We start from the raw sequence: 21,673 nt of genomic DNA, 5'->3' as shown, positions 1-21,673 counted from the left end.
AACAATGGCAGGCCAGGGTCTCAGGGACAGGAGGGCAAAAGGGCAATAGCACAGTTGAAACACTTTCAAAAACGGTCCCGTTTTATTGGGTTAGTACTATTTATAAAAGTAATTTTCTCAGGGAACCAAATATATGGCCTAAATCAGATGAAGACTAGATAAGATGACCATTGTGGATACTACTCCCTTTAGGTGAGGGAGCAGGACACCTATGAGCGCGCAAGAGATGGATGCAATCGCCTTTGGGTTAATTGTTTTAGGCATTTCTATATTTAGACGTACGATTTACAGTGTTTTCATACATGCATGTATCCTACAGTACTAGACAGATAGGAACAGCAAGGAACAATAGAAAGTGAATATCTTTCTCTCTCTGAGTCACTGCCTCCTTCTCTCTCTCCCTTTCTACTCAAACAAATGAGAGGCAAATGAATTTGGTCATGAGATTTGACAGAGACACTTTAGACAAATAGGGAGAGAGAGAGTGCAGCAAAGAAACACGATCAAAGCCAGGGAATATAGGCTATTCTTCTCCAGGTAGTTTTCAAGGTAAGATAGAGTAAGATCCGAATAATTTAATCTGTCACAAATATTATGCAAATATGTTATTAGATGGTGTGGATGTTACATGAAATGTTATGTTATGTGATTATGTTTGAAAGTAAGGGTTACCTTCTGATTTCATAGAAAATAGTCTGATGCCATTGCCAGTCTAAAAGTTCCTAATTTGATAATGTGACAGAGATACTTTAGATAGTTGATCTATACTTTTTGTCTTTACTGTATAGTAGGCCTAACCTTAGAATATTTTTGAAATAACTATTCAGTCCTCACTGATTCAGTCAACATTATTAATTGCATCATTAGAGCGTTGTGATGTGATATCACTGGAATCACAAAATAGGTGCTTTCAGGGCTGACATAAGATTGGAAAGCTTTCAAAGTATATGGCAGTATATTGAGTTAGAAAAGGGCAGAGTAAATACAGTGTTTGTTTACCTAGTACAGTATAAGCTTGAAGAGAGATATCAAACAAGAAAAGTGTTAGTATTAAGATGACACACCATACTGGTTTGAGTTTACAATCAGGGTGGGAAAGTATGTTCATGTATATGCAGTATGTGCCATATTAACTAGTTTATATTGTTGCACGCTTGTATGTGTGCTTTTGTACAGGTGTGCGTGTGTGCATATGCATATCTGTGCAAGTGAGCTTGTTTGACTATGGGTGTGGGTTTGTGAGTGTGTGTGTGTGTGTGTGTGTGCCTGTGTTTGTGAGGGTTTGCAAAGTAGTTGAGGGAGGTTTGAATTGCAAAACAGTAGCTAAACATAAAAAAAAGAGAGGGTAAACCTTGATCTAAAAAGCTGGTAACATGCATAAATATCTAACGTGTTGCTGTACACAGGTAACAGACATTGACATTACAGTGAGAAGAGTGGATAATGAATTGATAAGATACAATTTTCTATTTTTTCCCTCTCTTCCCCAGGATTACATCTGCTCACCTGATTTCACTTCCTGTCTCCATCGGTGACAACGCCTACCAACCGTTGCCATGGGCGAAATGGAGGCGCTGCGAAAGGAGGCGGAAAACCTCAAAGATCAGATCACTGTCAGTTATCAATCAATAATTAAGATTAAGATCACATTATTGGTCAATTGCACACAAGGTCCAACCGAATTTTGACGTTCACTTTTAACCCAACCCCTCCCAAAGACACACATACAGTACACATACAGGTTTTGGAGAGGTGCGGGGGGCTGCCACACTGGGCACCCGGGGAGCTATTGTTGTGGGGGGTTAAGAGCTTTGCTCAATGGCACAACGGCAGGCAATGGCATTTAGGATTTGATACCAGCAACCCTCTATTTGCTAGCTCACTTCCCACCCAATTTTTCCCGTCAGACCCAGGATTCGAACTGGCAGCCCTCCGGATGCTGTTTGGTTTCCTCTCTAACCGCTAGGCAATAATCAATCACTAGTGTGAATATAACACCTGCCTGTGTTCTTTGGATCTCATATGCTAGTACTTTATTCAACTATTTGCCTTTTGCTGAACATTTTACCATGATCATCAACCATAAACTGAACAAGAATCCTCATCCTATAGACCACCAAAACCCAAATTAGAACTGGGCAAAATAGCTTTTACCTCAGGGCAGTGAAGTCCTGGAACTTCTTGCCAGAATGTTCAAAAAAATTGCCAAATAGTTGTTTTAAGAGATTAATTCATAAAATGAATTGAACGACTAGAGTAGGTCTAAGAAGTTATTGTAATATGTTATGTTGTATTTAAATTAATATGTGGACATGAGGTATGTGGGTGGGGGGAGGAGGGGGGAGGGGCTGGGGGGTGTTACTAGTAATATGTCTAGGTAATAGGAATATGGATCTTTGTTTGTGTTTTTGTGCTTTTACTTTAGCTTCTGTTGTTTTTCATATTTCTATATGTTTTTTTTTACAATAATATAAAATCCTAACTGTTCTGATTCTCTGGACAGTAAGGTGTAAAGGTGTTCATAACACCATAGTCATATCTATGACGACAGTTATGACCATACATCCCCACCCCTGACCGCTCTGTTCGTCCAAAAGCAGAAGTGTAAACAGCAGATTAGTAAAATGTAATAAGTTTTCTTCTGAGACCAGGTTGCAGCAGCAGTAGCATACCTTGAAAATTACAATAGTTATGACAATGGTTTTAGCCATAGTTAAGTGGACCATAGTTACAGTTGAAGTCGGAAGTTTACATACACTTAGGTTGGAGTCATTAAAACTTGTTTTTCAACCACGCCACACATTTTTTGTTAACAAACTATCGTTTTGTCAAGTCAGTTAGGACATCTACTTTGTACATGACACAAGTAAGTCTGGTTCATCCTTGGGAGCAATTTCCAAACGCCTGAAGGCATCACGTTCATCTGTACAAACAATAGTACGCAAGTATAAACACCATGGGATCACGCAGCCGTCATACCGCTCAGGAAGGAGACGCGTTCTGTCTCCTAGAGATGAATGTACTTTGGTGCGAAAAGTGCAAATCAATCCCAGAACAACAGCAAAGGACCTTGTGAAGATGCTGGAGGAAACAGGTACAAAAGTATCTATATCCATAGTAAAACGAGTCCTATATCGACATAACCTGAAAGGCCGCTCAGCAAGGAAGAAGCCACTGCTCCAAAACCGCCATAAATAAGCCAGACTACGGTTTGCAACTGCACATGGGGACAAAGATCGTACTTTTTGGAGAATGTCCTCTGGTCTGATGAAACAAAAATAGAACTGTTTGGCCATAATGAACATCGTTATGTTTGGAGGAAAAAGGGGGTTGCTTGCATGCCGAAGAACACCATCCCAACCGTGAAGCACGGAGGTGGCAGCATCATGCTGTGGGGGTGCTTTACTGCAGGAGGGACTGGTGCACTTCACAAAATAGATGGCATCATGAGGAAGGAAAATTATGTGGATAAATTGAAGCAACATCTCAAGACATCAGTCAGGAAGTTAAAGCTTGGTCGCAAATGGGTCTTCCAAATGGACAATGACCCCAAGCATACTTCCAAAGTTGTGGCAAAATGGCTTAAGGACAACAAAGTCAAGGTATTGGAGTGGCCATCACAAAGCCCTGACCTCAATCCTATAGAAAATATGTGGGCAGAACTGAAAAAGCGTGTGCGAGCAAGGAGGCCTACAAATCTGACTCAGTTACACCAGCTCTGTCAGGAGGAATGGGCCAAAATGCACCCAACTTTTTGTGGGAAGCTTGTGGAAGGCTACCCGAAACGTTTGACCCAAGTTAAACAATGCTACCAAATACTAATTGAGTGTATATAAATTTCTGACCCACTGGGAATGTGATGAAAGAAAGAAAAGCTGAAATAAATAATTATCTCTACTATTATTCTGACATTTCACAAAGTGGTGATCCTAACTGACCTAAAACAGGGCATTTTTACTAGGATTAAATGTCAGGAATTGTGAAAAACAGAGTTTAAATGTATTTGGCTAAGGTGTATGTAAACTTCCGACTTCAACTGTATTATGACCATACACAACCATCCCTCTACAGGAGGCCCGAAAGGTAGTGCAGGACACCACCCTGCAGGAGGCGGTTGCCGGGACGGCGCTGGTGGGGCGTGTCCAGCTGAAGACCAGGAAGACGCTGAGGGGTCACCTGGCCAAGATCTATGCCATGCACTGGGGCACTGACACCAAGTAAACACACATACACCATACACACGAACACACATACAAACAGGCACACATACGTACACACTGGCACGCGTACAAACACTGGACCACTAGCTCAAAGTAGACAATGACCCTTCACACACTTCTAGCCTGCACTCTTTTCCTGAGAATTGCTTGTTGAGTCGTTCAAGTATTCATTCAAGTATTAATTTGTTTGTTCAATAATTTCTGTTAGTTCTATCATTAGTCATTATGTAATCTATATTTTCATCTGCTCATCCATTCATTCAAACAGATTGCTGTTACAAATACTGCTATAGTTTAAAACTGGTGTCATGTGGTGCTCTGTGTTTATTGGTTAATTGGATTGGTGTTGCAATCCCATAGCTGGTTTTAATTGGATGAATTAGTGGAACCAGGAAACACTTGACTGACTGTCTGGCAACACTTTAAACCAACATTATCCCTGAATCAGTCAATTATTGCTGATACTATAACTTGAATGTGCACTAACCCACCTTTTACCCTTCTTTCATTTTGTCCTCTCTCCTTCTCATTCTCTCTCCCTATTTTCTCATTTCATTTAATCTCATCTCTTTCTCAGTTGTAGCAAGTTAGTAACTTATGAGCTTTTCTTGTGTTTACAATACTTAGGGTATCCTACATTTGGTGGGTCTAGAGATAGCTTTTACTAACTGAACTAGTCCTGGGCTAAGAGGTTCTGTAACAATGCCTCTCTCTGTCCAATACAATACAATCCAATACAACTTTATTGTCCCTCAAGGGGGAATTAATTTGGCAACTGTGCACACTTAACAGACAACATATTCACACATACTCCTCCATAGTGGCTAGATATATATAAATACATGATACACAATATCATCATTATCATCACCAGCATCATCATCAGCATCAACATCCCCATCATCATTTGTGCTGGAAACACCCGTTAATAGAAAAAAGTGGAGTAGTATTAGTCAATTACCATGTCATGGCTTTTTAGCTCAGTCATAGTAAAGACGGATTGCCATTGGGACAAAAGAGTCTCTGTATCTATTATCTATCTATCGGTCTATTTATCTTGAGCTGCTGCAGGTCCTTGGATCTTTTAGTGTACTCTGTCTCTCACTTTCTCTGTCTCGCTCTGTCTGTCTCTCTCTCTGTCTCTGGTTCTGTCTCTCTGTTTCCGTCTCTACACCTGTCTTGTTCTCTCTACCAGGTTTTGTGTCAGTGCCTCTCAAGATGGAAAGCTCATAGTGTGGGACACCTTGACCACCAACAAGGTATGGCGGGCCGCGTCTGTGTTTACAGTCTGGGTCTGGGGAGTTTTAGTCATGGGACAGTGTTTATGCATGAATATGGCATGTAATGACAATATACTGTAATATCAAGTGCTCATATAAGTGCTCACATTGACACATGCGCGTTCACACACAGGCACGTACACATACACACACTGGTTCACGTGAGGATTCACTGTCCTTGTCTGCTCAGGTGAACGCCATCCCTCTGAAGTCGTCTTGGGTGATGACGTGTGCCTACGCGCCCTCAGGGAACATGGTGGCGTGTGGCGGTCTGGACAACATGTGCTCTATCTACAACCTTAAAGGCAAGGACGGCAACGTCAAGGTCATGCGTGAGCTGGCCGCACACACAGGTACCCCACTCGACATTTACCCCACTATTTGCATTCATTAAGACAGCATCACTGGCAACACGTTTAGCGATGAGTCATTTTGATCAAACTCCAAGTAAGAACATACAAGGTGGTATTTATATAGTCTATCCAATACAGCAATCTCTCATTCCTGTGTTATGTGGCTCTGATGGTGTTCTCTCTTGTTGCCCAGGTTACCTGTCCTGCTGTCGTTTCCTTAGCGACAGTGAGATCATCACCAGCTCTGGCGACTGTACCTGGTAAGATCATAGAGATGGAGTCTCTATGAGTCTGGTGTGCAATAAGGGGTTACAATGACTGACCAGAGATCAGTCCAATCTGTTAATGCTACCATATCATTCTAATTCTATGGCTTATCCTGTACCCTTCATTGGATACGCATAGGCTTATCTATTATCTTTCTGCAATGGTGTCCTAAACATTCTCCCTTCTTTCGCAACCTTCTCTTTTTTGACCATGTCCCTGCTGTCTTCTTTGCCCCCCTCTATATCCATCCTCTCCTCCTCCTCCCTCCCTCCCTCCAAACGTTATAGTGTTCTATGGGACATTGAGACAGGGACAGAGAAGACCATCTTCGCGGGCCACTTGGGTGACTGCATGTCCCTGGCCGTGTCCCCCGACTTCAAGATGTTCATCTCGGGGGCGTGTGACTTCACGGCCAAACTGTGGGACATCAGGGAAGCCACCTGCAGACAGACGTTCAGCGGCCACGAGAGTGACATTAATGCCATTGGGGTGAGGACAGAGGACCCCCAGCATTTATTCATCGTTTATTAATAGTTTAGTATTCTGATAGTCAGATGCATTGCACCCGGCAGTTCACGTGGACAAACAAAAAACTTCCACGTTTTTACAAATTGAAGCTTTAAAAAAATCCATATCAAAACATAGTATAAAAAAATTAATTCAATGCAACTGTTTGCTCAAACAGTTGATTCGTTTAATGAGGTGAACAAAAGCCTATGCCCGCTCTGTAGCTCTCCAGAACCACAGTTAGAGAGACCACTGCTCTGACCACCTCCTCTGTCCTCTCCACTCTGCCCAGTTCTTCCCCAATGGTAATGCGGTTATAACGGGCTCAGACGATGCCACCTGTAAGCTGTACGACCTGAGGGCAGACCAGGAGCTCGTCACCTACCAGGACTCGGGCATCATGTGTGGGGTGACCTCCCTCGCCCCGTCCCTCTCCGGCCGCCTTCTACTGGCCGGATACGATGACTTCAACGTCAACATCTGGGACATGCTTAAAGCCGAGAGAGTGGGTGAGTACGGAGGGAGAGCGAAAGGGAGGTAAAGAGAGTGTGGGTGAGTACGGAGGGGGAGAGAGAGGAGAGAAAGAGGGTGACTAGAGGGGCTGGAGGCAGAAAGAGAGGGAGACAGTGTGGATAAGTAGAGGGGATGGTGAGAGGAGAAAGAAGGAGAATGTGAGTGGGACAAAGGGAGAAAGCAAGGGAGAGAACATGTGGATGCAATGTAGACAAACATATATTTGCATACATTCTATACTGACGTAATTCTCTTCATGGCTCAGGAGTGCTGGCTGGTCATGACAACAGGGTGAGCTGCATCGGAGTATCCTCGGACGGAATGGCATGCTGCACAGGATCCTGGGACAGCTTCCTGAAGATATGGAACTGAGCCAGTCTTCTAGAGAAGACAGAACGAAAGACTAAGAAAAGGAGAGGGGATAGAGGAAAAATATAATGAAAACCTGGTAGATTCAAGAGGGGGATGGGGGGGGGGGGAGACTAGGAAGCCACGGGTGAAAGAGGGTATTTATTGTATTGTGCCAAGTCTTATTCGATTTGAGAGCAAGATTGTGATGAGAAAGTCTGTCGTCCCTACCTACTTCTCTCTCACGTTTTGAGTTGGGCAGGGGGACTTTTGTAGAAAAACATGATCGTTGTATCAATGAATGATTGATTTTATGTCAAGGTTCAAACCGAATTCTAGCATTATATGAATATTTTTCCAGCATTTGAAAGGATGTCATAAGAGCAGTTGCCAAATGGAAACAGTAGAGATATGGATGACATAACAGGATAAAAGAGCACAAAATAAATTACCACTGATAGACTGTAGGTTTACAATAACTAGGTTGTTACATGCTTTTATATTTGAGGAGAGTTACAATGTTTGTCAGAGGATGAATACGTAAGCATTAATTTGTTTCAAGCGGATGTTTGTGTGTTGGTTATAATTCCCTCCTTAGTTTTGTTTGTTTTTCTATTAGAATAAATTGTTTAGCCTGCAGATTTCTACATTAGTGTCTCTGAAAGTTTACGTATGTACGTTTTTAATAGGATATGTTTACCATGAGTTGGGGCCTAATCTTTTGGCCTACTTCCCGATGGCTAGTCACAAAAAGGCATACGTGCTCTCAGTAAACCATTGGATGGACAGATGGGATGATATAATAGATCTTATGGTTCACTGAGCACTGACAAAAAAAAAAAATCCAACAGCACAAGACTATAATATTTCACATGTCATAGAGGACTAGGGGAGGAGTTTAAACCTTGCATGGTTGTGTATATCTAAGTGACAGTAATGGCTACACGTGGTTTGTTTTACCACTGTCGTGCGAGCAAAACATAGTAGCAACTCTGTACAGCACAATAACTCAATTTGCAGTGACAAGTGTTTTTATTTTTTTTTATTTTATTTTTTAAATCGCATCACACACACTTGACCATTTGGACAGCCTTTCTTTACCATCAGAACAGACGGTGCATATAGTAAATAATGTATTTAATTTGTAAAGCGCTTCTCACACTTAAGGCGCTAAGTAAAGCCATACCTTAAGACTCTAATAAACATGTAATCCTGCTTCAAACTTCTTGATGCTTTCGGCCCCCCCCCCCCGCCCAAAGGCATATTCCAGTTAAGAGCATAAAAACAGATTCCGATTGAAAGCAAATGTATTATTTATTTATTTACATAAAAAGGACAGGATAGCAAAAACACTGATATGGACGTTTGAAATAAATGCAAAGAAAAAACTGTCAGACAAATCGTATCGATGGCACTTCCAAAAACATCATGTACACAAATTATAATTTGTTAGCAGTTTGAAAAGGTCAGTTAAAAAAGGCTGTACACTTTTTAAAAAAGGCTTGTTTTTAGAAAGATATAGAAAAATGGCAAGATTCTGTACACTGGTCAGTTAGTGTTTGTGCATGTTCTTCTGCCACGTCAGTCTATTGGTTCTCCTTGTCCAGGGACACAGTCAGGACTCTCCGGTCCATCTGACCCAGCCTCTGTCTGTCTGGGGTGGACACCTTCAGCTTCATCTGAGGGGCAGGGAGGGAAGAGACACAGAACCATTCAGTTAGACCAGAGGTTTAAACTTTTGTGATTGTTCATTTTCCTCTGACCCACCAAATAGATCAATCCTGTTCCTTACCCAGGCTTTAGAGTGTGCAGACATGAAAGAATGAGAGGGCAAGAGTGAGATAGATGCAAGTACATGTGCAGATAGCTCCCTGAGGGGAAAAGTGTGTGTACGTTAGGGCTGGCACAATTACCGTATAACCGACCGTTATGGATGAAGACAGTCATGAAAATAAAATAACGTTTCTCTTCAAAAACCATTTATTTATTTGTATTATTGTGGCACGAACAGCTGACTGAAGACGGGACTGCCGGGAAGTCGTGCGGTTGAGTCAGTTTCTGCATTAACATGGACTCTTTACAACGTGATTAAACTTTGTTGCTCCTTGCTGAAACAGGCAAGGTCTTGTAGCACACATAGAAATAGAATGAATAGAACAGGCTTGAAACCTCTAACCCTGGCAACTTGACTGGTAAACCGATTGGTAAATGCGCAATGACTCCCTGGTATTGTGATGCAATAATTTCAATGGTAATGTAGAATGATCATTCAAATGATGTTAATTGGATATTGAGTTGAATCAACAAATCGCAGCACATATTGATGGGTACACTTGCAATGGGTTTCCCACTAGGTGGGCCAGCAGCAAAGTCCAAATTGCTAAAATGTATGAAAACAAAATTTTACTTAATTAAAGTTTAGGTTTAAGGTAAGCAGTGTGGTTAAGGTTGGGTTTAAAATCAGATTTGAAGAGACATTTCTGAAAAAGACAGGGTTTACGGCTTTAGCGCTTGCCCAGATAGTGACAACCTCACAATGGCCGCCAGTCCAACCATTATGCCATCACTGACTTGAATGGGGACTCCCACACTGCTACTGCGAAAAAATATATACTATTTCTTTCCTATTCTAACGGTTATAACGGAGACCGTGGTCATTTGGCTGACCAATAACCATAATCTGAAATTCCATGACTGTCACAGCCCTAGTGTACACCATCTATATACCTGTGTCGCTTGCTCCCGGGGTGAGTTGGTCTCCTTGAGCATCTGCAGAGGGGAGCGGCCTTCAGCCACGAGTGCCTTGTCTGCCACACGGGAGAGGAGAGAAAGTGTTTTAAAAAAACAATAAAAAAAACAAAACAAAAACACAAGTTAGCTAAAGATTATAAAGACAACAAAAACACCCACGCACCTCTCTGCTTCTGTTTGACCGACTTCCCCTTGTTCTCATTGGCTGTGTTCTTGTTTCCAACCTGGATGGAGCGTGGTGAAAAGGACGAGGCCCCCTTGCCTCCTCTCCCTCTGGCCCTTACCCCTGTGGCCCCGAAGCCCTTCCCTAGCCACTGGGGCTTGAACACCACTTGACTGGGGCTCTTGGTGTCGAAGGTGGGGCAGCGGATCCCAGTGGCTTTGGGCTGCTGCTGGCTCACACTGGGGCTTGGGCCAGTGGTTGTGGGGGATGGTACAACAGGCGACTCTTGCGTGACAGGCATCACTGGCTCCTCCACTGGTGTTGGGACCTCCACTTTCTCCTCCGCTTTGGGCATCTCCGTAGCAACAGTGACTTCAGTTAACGCTGTAACGGTGGGGATGGATGGTTCAGCCATTGGGGTCAAAGGTTGTGCGGGGTCAGAGGTGATTGAGGGAAGGGCATATGCGTGGTCAGGTTCGTCCTTGTGGAGTTCAGCAGCAGTGTTGTCAGGGAGAGGAGACTCAGGGCTTTCGTGGTGCACCTCGGCCAAGGTCTGGGATGGGGCGATGCCGTCGTGGCAGGTGATCAAGCTCATACTCAGGCGCTTGTGTAGTGAAGACTCCTTGGCCTCTTCGGCTTCCTCCAGAGTGAAATCGGCCTCGACTTCTATCTGGGCCTCCCCCACGAGAACAAAGGGGCTCTGGATGAGAAGCGTATGACTAGTCACGCTCTGGGGAGAGGGCCGGATCATGTCACCGGAGACCTGTGATGGCCGAGGGGAGAGAAGGGGCTCACTGGAGCTTAACTCTCCCTCCACCACTGCCAACTCCTCCACGTTGAGGTTGGGAAACGTGTTAAAGGGCGCAGGGGCAACTATTTCTACAGAGTCACCGTGGAGGAGCATGCCGAGGCGACGGGCGAAGGAGCCAACTGTCACTGGAGGAACAAAAAAAACAAAGTCAAAAGTTTAAAATAAAACTTGTGTAAATTTGACAAAAAGCTTTTTGAAATGCATTGAACAGGCAATGCTACATCTACAGTTTAGGGCAGGGGTAGCCTCTGCAGAGTCCCCAATAACAATGTTCCGGTTTTCAGGGGAAATGGAAATAGACTTCCACTTTGGACATTAACAAGGCGACACTCCATCTTAACTCCTCCACATTTACTGAATTGGTTGAACAGTGCAGAAGAGAACATCCCCCCCCAAAAAAATCATTCTCATCAAGACCAGTAAGTAGGGGGGAAAGTCTAGTTTCAGGTGTTTCTTCTACGCCTGCTACGTTAGGTTAAGGGTGGGCAAACTACATATCCGACCAGCGAGCCCATTCAATACAGCCCTCCGTTGAATTTCCAAAGCCGGCGAGCCAAAATTTGATGCCCACCCCTGGATCTAAAGGCGTCCGCATGCTTCCCATCCGAAACAGTTTGTGCATATATTATCACGAAAGTTTGAAGTTTTGGTATTGGGCAAGTGTTTCTTCAGCTGTTGGTGTGCACACAAGAAATTCCTGAGGCAAGCCGAAGTTCGGTAGCTGAAGTCTACACCCCTTCGTCAGTGATTGGTCAACAGTATGGATTCTTCAATGAAGTGTTTGTTGTCATTCAACAAGAGATGACTCGTTTCATGAAAAAAAATTCCTTGAGAAATACTGCACCAAACATCTTAGTTAGATGTAAAATTGCGCGACTAAGATCTCCTCGGCAAAAACGTCAACATTTATTACAGATTTGAGTTCTTAGATGAATTCTGACTATTGAGGAAGTTTATACTCGCTACGGCATCTCAAAAAGGGACAAACAATACTATTACCTTTTTCTAGTTTTTCAGTTAATATTTTTTAAGGGAGTATGCGAGGCACAGATGTTCACGTAACCTAGCCGAGTTCTGCTAGGAACAAATCAAACCTAGTATGCAGACGCCTTAATGCTGTTTCTCCAGTCAAAGAAACTGGATGCCATCCCCGTCGCTCTGTCACCCCCTGTTGGTGTTATTCTGATGTGTATACAGGCATCATCTGTGAAAGAGACCTTGGTCTCAGCATGACCCTGTTAAAATAAATCAAATAATTCTAACCAAACCCAAATAAACCCTAAGCATCCTTCCAGTGCTTGACTGGATAGCTTTGCCACTTGGTTAAGATAGTTACCTCTCATTGAGTCCTTCATTGGGGTGCGGGTGACGCCGACTGAGGGTGACCGAGGGTCGCTGGCTAGAATGGAGCAGTCGCTCTCCACCACAACTGGGACACAGGGCAATGAGACAGTTCCACCCACCTGAAAAACATCAATACATTATTGTTAAACATACATACAGTTGAAGTTTACATACACTTAGGTTGAAGTCATTCAAACTTGTTTTTCAACCACTCCACAAATTTCTTTTTAACAAACTATAGTTTTGGCAAGTCGGTTACTTTGTGCATGACACAAGTAATTTTTCCAACAATTGTTTACAGACAGATTATTTCACTTATAATTCACTGTATTATAATTCCAGTGGGTCAGAAGTTTACGTACACTAAGTTGACTGTGCCTTTAAACAGCTTGGAAAATTCAAGAAAATGATGTCATGGCTTTAGAAGCTTCTGATAGGCTAATTGACATAATTTCAGTCAATTGGAGGTGTACCTGTGGCTGTCATTCAAGGCATACCTTCAAACTCAGTGCCTCTTTGCTTGACATCATGGGAAAATCAAAAGAAAATCAGCAAAGACCTCAGAAAAAGATTTGTAGACCTCCACAAGTCTGGTTCATCCTTGGGAGCAATTTCCAAACGCCTGAAGGTACCACGTTCATCTGTACAAACAATAGTACGCAAGTATAAACACCATGGGACCACGCAGCCATCATACCGCTCAGGAACCGTCATAGGATGACACCTTTCCAACAAGTCAGTTCGTCAAATTTCTGCCCTGCTAGAGCTGCCCCGGTCAACTGTAAGAGCTGTTATTGTGAAGTGGAAACATCTAGGAGCAACAACAGCTAAGCCACAAATTGGTAGGCCACACAAGCTCATGGGTTTCCATGGCCGAGCAGCCGCACACAAGCCTAAGATCACCATGCGCAATGACAAGCGTTGGAGTGGTGTAAAGTTCCCTGCCATTGGACTCTGGAGTAGTGGAAACGCGTTCTCTGCAGTGATGAATCACGTTTTACCATCTGGCAGTCCGACGGATGTATCTGGGTTTGGCGGATGCCAGGAGAACGCTACCTGCCCCAATGCATAGAGCCAACTATAAAGTTTTGTGAAGGAGGAATAATGGTCAGGGGCTGTTTTTCATGGTTGGGGCTAGGCCCCTTCGTTCCAGCGAACGGAAATCTTAACGCTACAGCATACAATGACATTCTAGACGACTGTGCTTCCAACTTTGTGGCAACAGTTGTGGAAGGCCCTTTCCTTTGACCAGAAAAAGCATTGCCGCCCTGGATCCAGAGATCCCGGCGCTTTCTTCCCAAGGGGCTTCCGATTCAAGATCGGATCCGGAGGTACCTACGCCTTCGCCCTCTGTTCTGTCTCCCTCGGGCTCAGATCCTCAGAGCTACCACCCTCATCTAAACAGTGAGGCTGCCTGAGATGCCGGCCCATTCATCATCCACGATGGATCCTACAGCTGGCTCTGGTCCATCGGGCCCCACCGCCCTTCGTTCCTCGAGGGGTTTCCGAAACCACCCAAGGCAAAAGAACGGCCAGACCTCCTCAGCCATTGCACCAGCTGTTGTCATCAGCAGCTCTATTGTAAGAAACATCTTGGTTCCCGTAGCAAAAACCCTGTGCTATCCTGGAGCACGAGAACAGGACATTACAAGGCTGCTTCCGACCGATGCCGGGAGCTGACGGTGTCATAGTCCACGAGGGGTCAAACGACATCAGGATAGCTAGCTCGGAACTTCTGAAAATTGATTTTAAAGAACTGATTCTAGCACTGAAAGATTCCAAAAAGAGGCCAATAATGTCAGGTCCGGTACCATCGTTGGGCCGCAGGTGTGAAAGATTCAGCAGGCTACTGGCATTACAAACCTGGCTAAAAGATTACTGTAGCTCTTTTGGAATCACTTTTATAGATAACTTCGACACCTTCTGGAAACAGAAGATGCTCTACAGGAATGATGTCCATCCAAATCATCTTGGCTCCTGGAATCTGTCCACGCATTTCAAGGCTGCGTTGAGACAATGACTTATGACCCAAGACCAGCTCAGTTAATCCCTACCATTGTGTAGCTGAGTTGTCATAATGCTGCATCAAATGTACATTATCCCAGGGGCGTTGGCAGACACAATGTAAGTAGCTTAAATGTATGTCCCCCTAACTGCCCTGAATACCTCTGTTGATCCTACAGCTATTGTATGCAGTAATCATGTGCCTATGAACCAGAGTTATTTTATACTGTTAGCACTGAGGTGGTGTGCTGTAGTAGGAAGTCCACTGTGTGCAGCTCCAATATAAATAACATGAGCAAGTCTACTTCTGATAAGCTTCCCAGTAAAGCATTAAAAACAATCAAGCATCCCAGAAAAGTGCTAAAAACTGCCCATATTTACATATGAATCCTAAGAAACAAGGTTCATGAAGTCAATAACTTGCTAGTAACAGATGACATTCATATTCTGACTATTTCTGAAACTCACTTAGATAATACCTTTGATACAGTGGTAGCAATACATGGTTATAACCTCTACCGAAAAGACAGAAATGCCAATGTGTTGCGGTCTATATTCAGAACCACATTCCTGTAAAGCTTAAAAAGGATCTCATGTTAAATACTGTTGAAGTAATATTACAGGTTAATCTGCCTCATCTAAATCGCATTCTTGTGGGAAGTTGCTATAGACCACCAAGTCCTAAAAGTCAGTTTCTGGACAATATGTGTGAAATGCTTGTTAATATATGTGACATCAACAGACAGGTATATTTTCTGGGTGATTTAAATATTGACTGGCTTTCATCAAGCTGTCCACTCAAGAAAAAGCTTCAAACTGTAACCAGTGCCTGCAACCTGGTTCAGGTTATGAGTCAACCTATCAGGGTAGTTACACACAGCACAGGAATTAAATTGTCAACATGTAATGATCACATCTTTACTAATGCTGCAGAAATTTGCTTTAAAGCAGTATCCAAATCCATCGGATGTAGTGATCACAATATAATAGCCATGCCTAGGAAAACCAAAGTTCCAAAGGCTGGGCCTAATATTGTTTAGAAGAGGTCATACAATAAGTTTTGTAGTGATTCTTATGTCGATGATGTAAATAATATTTTCTGGTCTGTGGTTTGTAATGAGGAACAACCAGATGCTGCACTTGACACATTTATGAAATTGGTTATTCCAGTTACTAATAAGCATGCACCCATTAAGAAAATGATTAAAAACAAAATTTGGATTGATGAGGAATTTAAAAATGGTATGGTTAAGAGGGATGAGGCAAAATGTATGGCAAATAAGTCTGGCAGCACAACCGATTGACAAACGTACTGAAAATTGAGAAATCATGTGACTAAACAAAAAGAAGAAACTATATTATGAAACAAAAATAAATGATTAAGAAATGACCGTAAAAAGCTTTGGAACACCTTACATGAAATGTTGTGCCAAAAGGCAAACTCAGCTCCATCATTCATTGAATCAGATGGCTCATTCACCACAAAACCCACTGATATTGCCAACTACTTTAATGATTTTTTCATTGGCAAGATTAGCAAACTTAGGCATGACTTAGGCACTTAGTGCCAGCAACAAATGCTGACACTACACATCCAAGTATATCTGACTCAATTATGAAAGACAAGCATTGTACTTTAGAATTCTGTAAAGTGAGTGTGGAAGAGGTGAAAATTATTGTTGTCTATCAACAATGACAAGCCACCGTGGTCTGACAACTTCGATGAAAAATGACTGAGGATAATAGCGGACGATATTGCCACTCCTATTTTCCATATCTACAATTTAAGCCTACTAGAAAGTGTGTGCCCTCAGGCCTGGAGGGAAGCAAAAGTAATTCCGCTACCTAAGAATAGTAAGCCCCCTTTACTGGCTCAAATAGCCGACCAGTCAGCCTGTTACCAGCCCTTAGTAAACTTTTTGAAAAAAATGTTTGACCAGATACAATGCTATTGTCCTGTAAACAAATTGCCACTCTCATCACTCTTATAGGGAAGGACATTCAACAAGCACAGCACTTACAAATGACTGATGATTGGCTGAGAGAAATTGATTACAAAAAGATTGTGGGGGCTGTTTTGTTAGATTTCAATGCGGCTTTTGACATTATCGATCATAGTCTGCTGATGGAAAAACATATGTGTTATGGCTTTACACCCCCTGCTATAGTGTAGATAAAGAGTTACCTGTCTAACAGAACACAGAGGGTGTTCTTTAATGGAATACTCTCCAACATAATCCAGGTAGAATCAGGAATTCCCCAGGGCAGCTGTGTAGGCCCCTTACTTTTTTCAATCTTTACTAACAACATGCCACTGGCTTTGAGTAAAGCCAGTGTGTCTATGTATGCGGATGATTCAACACTATACACGTCAGCTACTACAGCGACTGAAATGACTGCAACACTTAGTTTCAGAATGTGTGGCAAGGCATAACTTAGTTCTAAATATTTCAAAAACTAAAAGCATTGTATTTGGAACAAATCCTTCACTAACCCTTGTAATATCTCCTGAGTGGCGCAGTGGTCTAAGGCACTGCATCGCAGTGCTAACTGTGCCACTAGAGATCCTGGTTCGAATCCAGGCTCTGTCGCAGCCGGCCGCGACCGGGAGACACATGGGCGGCGCATTATTGGCCCAGCGTCGTCCAGGGTAGGGGAGGGAATGGCCGGCAGGGATGTAGCTCAGTTGATAGAGCATGGCGTTTGCAACGCCAGGGTTGTGGGTTCGTTTCCCACGGGGGGCCAGATATATATATATATATATATATATATATATATATATATATATATATATTCATTAACTGTAAGTCGCTCTGGATAAGAGCGTCTGCTAAATGACTAAAATGTAAATGTAATAAATAATGTGGAAATTGAGCACATTGAGGTGACTAAACTGCTTGGAGTAACCCTGGATTGTAAACTGTCATGGTCAAAACATATTGATACAACTGTAGCTAAGATGAGGAGAAGTCTGTCCATAATAATGCGCTGCTCTGCCTTCTTAACACTATCAACAAGGCAGGTCCTACAGGCCCTAGTTCTGTCACACCTGGACTACTGTTCAGTCATGTGGTCAGGTACCACAAAGAGGGACTTAGGAAAATTACAATTGGCTCAGAACAGGGCAGCACGGCTGGCCCTTAAAAGTACATAGGGAGCTAACATTAATTATATGGATGTCAATCTCTGATGGCTCAAAGTGGAGGAGAGATTGACTTCATCATTACTTGTTTTTGTAAGAAGTGTTGACAAGCTGAATGCACCGAGCTGTCTGTTTAAACTACTAGCACACAGATTGGACACCCATGCATACCCCACAAGACATGCCACCAGAGGTCTCTTCACAATCCCCAAGTCCAGAACAGACTATGGGAGGCGCACAGTACTACATAGAGCCGTACTACATAGAGCCATGACTACATGGAACTATTCCACATCGGGTGACTGATGCAAGCAGTAGATTAAAATATACCTTAGAGAACAGCGGGGACTGTGAAGAGACGCACACAAGCACTAGCACTCTACACACACGTACATTGTGGTGTAATAATGTTATCTGATGTACTGTTCTCTTTGTTTTATATGTAATGTAAGTGCCTTAATGTGTAGTGTCTCTCTGCCCTATCGTCTCTAGTAATCTTAGTGTTCAATCTAGTAATGTTGGCACAGATGAAAAAAAGTGTATTTGATGTTGGTGTTCAACCAATTCAGGAAGTGAATCAGAATCACTTTTATAGAGCCCCACAGTGGAGGTGTCATAATACCCATAAAACCTAGGGGTCAAACAGGAAAATGATTCCAATTGTTTTTCCACCCCATAGGGGATATTAGAAACACTTAAAAATAAGGGCTGTGTTTCATGTAAGCTTACCTTGGCGTGACATTTTGATAACCATGTAAATTTCTCGGACAAGGTGACTTATCAATTTTTCGGCTCTATTTAATCAGATTCGAAAATGCTAATTAGCATCAAAGTAGACATCATGCAAAACTACAAATCCCTGCAAACTCCTGCACAGCATCTCTAGTTCACACCTTTGCTAACAGGCACTGTCAATGTAAAACTTACACAAGACAGTTCACAGAATTCTCCATGTACAGAAATGTAGCCAATTGATTAATTACCTACTGCATTTAGCTAACATTAGATAGTTAATCCAGAGATTCTTACCTTTGCCTGGACTCAGCAGTCCGTTCCAGATCATCATGGCATTTGGATAGCCACATTAGCATTTAAATGGGGGGGGGGGGGGGGGGGGGGGGGGGGGGGTAAATACAGGCCAATATATTGATAAGTCACCTTGTCCTAGAGAGATTTACAAGGGTATCAAAACCTCACGCCAGGGTAAGCCTACATTAAACAGCCCTTATTTTAAGTGTTAAAATTTTTTTGTGTTAAAATGATTGGAACTATTTCCCTCTTTGACTGCTAGGTTTTATGGGTATTATGACACCTCCACTGTGGGGCTCCATACGCCAAGTACAGTTTACCCAGAATTAGACTTGGTGAAATGGTGCTGCCAATAACAGATAAAATATACAGCCAGAACAGACAGGAATTAAGTTGTTATCCCACTGGCTATAAGGTGAATGCACCAATTTGTAAGTCGCTCTGGATAAGAGCGTCTGCTAAATGACGTAAATGTAAATGTAATTTACACAATCTACATACAAAACGGATACAGTAAACATAGAATAATTACACATGATTCGAGAGTATTCAAATGCATGAGTTACAAGTTATTAAATAATAAACAATTTTCAAATAAAAATGCTGGCCCAAATGAAAATGCAAACGTTACCTGAATGGGTGTGCGGTCAATGGTCACAGATGGAGACCGTGGGTCGACAAGCTGAGAGAGACGATCGTGTCTAATACGCTGGCTGGGGACAGGTTTGGGCGTTGAGGCCACAGCAACCTTGCTCTCGCTGGATCCCATGACGATAGATGGCTAATGTCCTGAGACAGAAGTTAGACAAAAGTTAAAGTTAGAGCGAGTTTGCAGTGCCATTCATTGTTTTCTATCTAGTTAGCTAACTTGGTTAAAAACGTGTTCTTGTTTTTGAAGCCAGATTTAAAAAATAATTACTTAGGCAATTTACAATTATTGTGGATAGCTAGCAAAACGTTTGATTGGTTCGGCAAACTTGCTCAAGCTACCTAGTAAACAAGTCACGTTAGCTAAACCAAAGATGCGGGTGACTAAACTCAGTTTAACAAAGCTATATTCAAGCTAGCTACAAAATAAGGTTATTGCTATTCGATTATTTGTATGTGACTCACATGAAACTGCTAGTTAATAAAGTAGCTTTTAGCAAACAATGACTTACCTTGCACGTTTAGCTAGAAGTGAGTGACCTTTAACTTTTACCAAGCAAAATATGAGGATGAAATTGTGAAAAGCGTGCGTCCAGTTATTTTCAAACCAGCCAATCAGTGAAGTTGGTGCCTCCGCCTTCCCAACCGAGATTGGCTGATTGCGCCTAGAACGTCTAAAATTGGCGTGGTTTGCTACTGAAAACAAATGTAAAACCTACACGAGCTCTGGCAATGCATTGCGGACAAATTTGCAACAGTTTTCACATTTGAACTGGAGCCTCTTGAATGTTGTGCAATACAACATCATTTGAAAGTCGCATTCTTATCTCGTGAACGGGAATACGGATGTGAAGGAACAGCCATAGCAAAATACCGTATCTGTGCAAAACCGATAGATTAGTAAAGTTCAATGATGTATATAAACCCATAAAGTTCTATACAAAGTAGTCCTTGCAGGAGATACTAGGAACTGCATTTACAATTTGCTGTTTTGTGCTGTAAAAGCAGCCTAATCCTGGGTATTTTTGTCCTATTTGGGTCTACTCTGCAGCAACTGACTAAGAACAAATTTAATTCGGGAAATACTGTCAATAACCACGTTTCCATCCACAGTTTTTATGTGAGTGAAGTCATACCGAATAAGACAATATCAAGAAAGCTGTGATGGAAACAGGAGTTTCATTACAATTTTATAAATGCATTTGCTGCTGACAGATAATTTGTTCGTTTGACATGGTGGGATCTTGAAATGGTGGTGGAAACGCCTTTATTCGCAAATATTGATATAATAACCATCATATCGAGTCACACGATGATATGTTGTGTGGTCCTCCCACTATGACTAAGGAAAGCATGCAGTTTATTAGGCTACAGATGAAAAGTTAAGATGAATTTCACAGGGTGGTGAAAGTGCACGGTGATCTTGATGGTCCTTTCCAATAAATGTAGGATCTTATTCTGGTGACATGAGCGATGCTTGACTGCGTTTAACAAATATAAATATTCTCGTTGTTATCCATAATAATCTCATCATGTAGCCTATATTGCCTACCCGCACTGCATCTGCAAACTGTTGTCTTGAGCACACACGCCAAAACCAGAGTAGGCACATTTGCTGCTTTTCCCATAACTCCACATTGCTCTGTCACATATGAACAATCCCAATGTCAAGGTCAGGGGTCGAATGATGGGAGTGCTTGGCAGGTCATTGCCCTAAGAAATCAGGGCATCACCATTATACCAGTTGCTGCGGGAATCCCCCAACATTAACATTGGTACAAACCACTATTTTTAGGGGACGCCCAAGGGCCAATGTCAACTCTGATAAAGGTTCTATAGTGCACTATACTTTAGGCCAATGACACACTATAATTACCCGATGTGTGAAGTGAAAATGTGCCATGGCATAATATACCAAACATGAAGAACACCCCCTCCCCCTTTTCCCTTCAAAACAGCCTCAATTCGTCCCGCATGGACTATACAAGGTGTTGAAAGCGTTCCACAGGGATGCTGGCCCATGTTGACTCCAATGCTTCCCACAGTTGTGTGAAGTTGTCTGGATGTCCCTTGGGTGGTGGACCATTCTTCATACACACAGGAAACTGTTGAGAGTGAAAATCACAGCTGCATTGCAGTTCTTTACACAAACCATTTCACCCGGTACCCCGTTTTATACCATACCCCGTTCAAAGGCACTTAAATATTTTGTCTTGCCCATTCACCTTCTGAATAGCACACATACAAAATCCATGTCTTAATTGTATCAAGGCTTAAAAATCCTTCTTTAACC

At 42.5% G+C, this 21,673-nt stretch overlaps 2 protein-coding genes across 2 annotated transcripts; one reads left to right on the top strand and one right to left on the bottom strand.

Annotated features, from left to right (window-relative positions):
- Nucleotides 1-1,556: 1,556 nt before the first annotated feature.
- LOC311140755 (guanine nucleotide-binding protein G(I)/G(S)/G(T) subunit beta-3-like) lies at nt 1,557-7,512 on the top strand (the record flags this gene model as incomplete). Its single annotated transcript, XM_084175970.1, has 8 exons — nt 1,557-1,613; nt 4,072-4,217; nt 5,416-5,479; nt 5,691-5,853; nt 6,047-6,113; nt 6,408-6,609; nt 6,920-7,136; nt 7,406-7,512. 8 exons carry the CDS (start codon nt 1,557-1,559, stop codon nt 7,510-7,512), a joined length of 1,023 nt encoding a protein of 340 aa, XP_084032096.1.
- Nucleotides 7,513-8,544: 1,032 nt separating this feature from the next.
- Nucleotides 8,545-19,973, bottom strand: LOC311140477 (uncharacterized protein). The gene is made up of 6 exons (XM_084175553.1): nt 19,893-19,973; nt 19,364-19,521; nt 12,550-12,676; nt 10,403-11,338; nt 10,216-10,295; nt 8,545-9,167 (listed from the first exon to the last, which is right to left on the bottom strand). The coding sequence occupies exons 2-6, from the start codon at nt 19,499-19,501 to the stop codon at nt 9,075-9,077; spliced, it is 1,374 nt and encodes a 457-aa protein (XP_084031679.1). The 5' UTR covers nt 19,502-19,521; nt 19,893-19,973; the 3' UTR covers nt 8,545-9,074.
- Between the last annotated feature and the right edge of the window lie 1,700 nt (nt 19,974-21,673).

This window comes from Coregonus lavaretus (genome assembly GCF_964263955.1).
Source record: "Coregonus lavaretus genome assembly, chromosome: 13".
Lineage (NCBI taxonomy): Eukaryota > Metazoa > Chordata > Actinopteri > Salmoniformes > Salmonidae > Coregonus > Coregonus lavaretus.
This window is presented reverse-complemented; position numbering and strand designations above follow the sequence as displayed.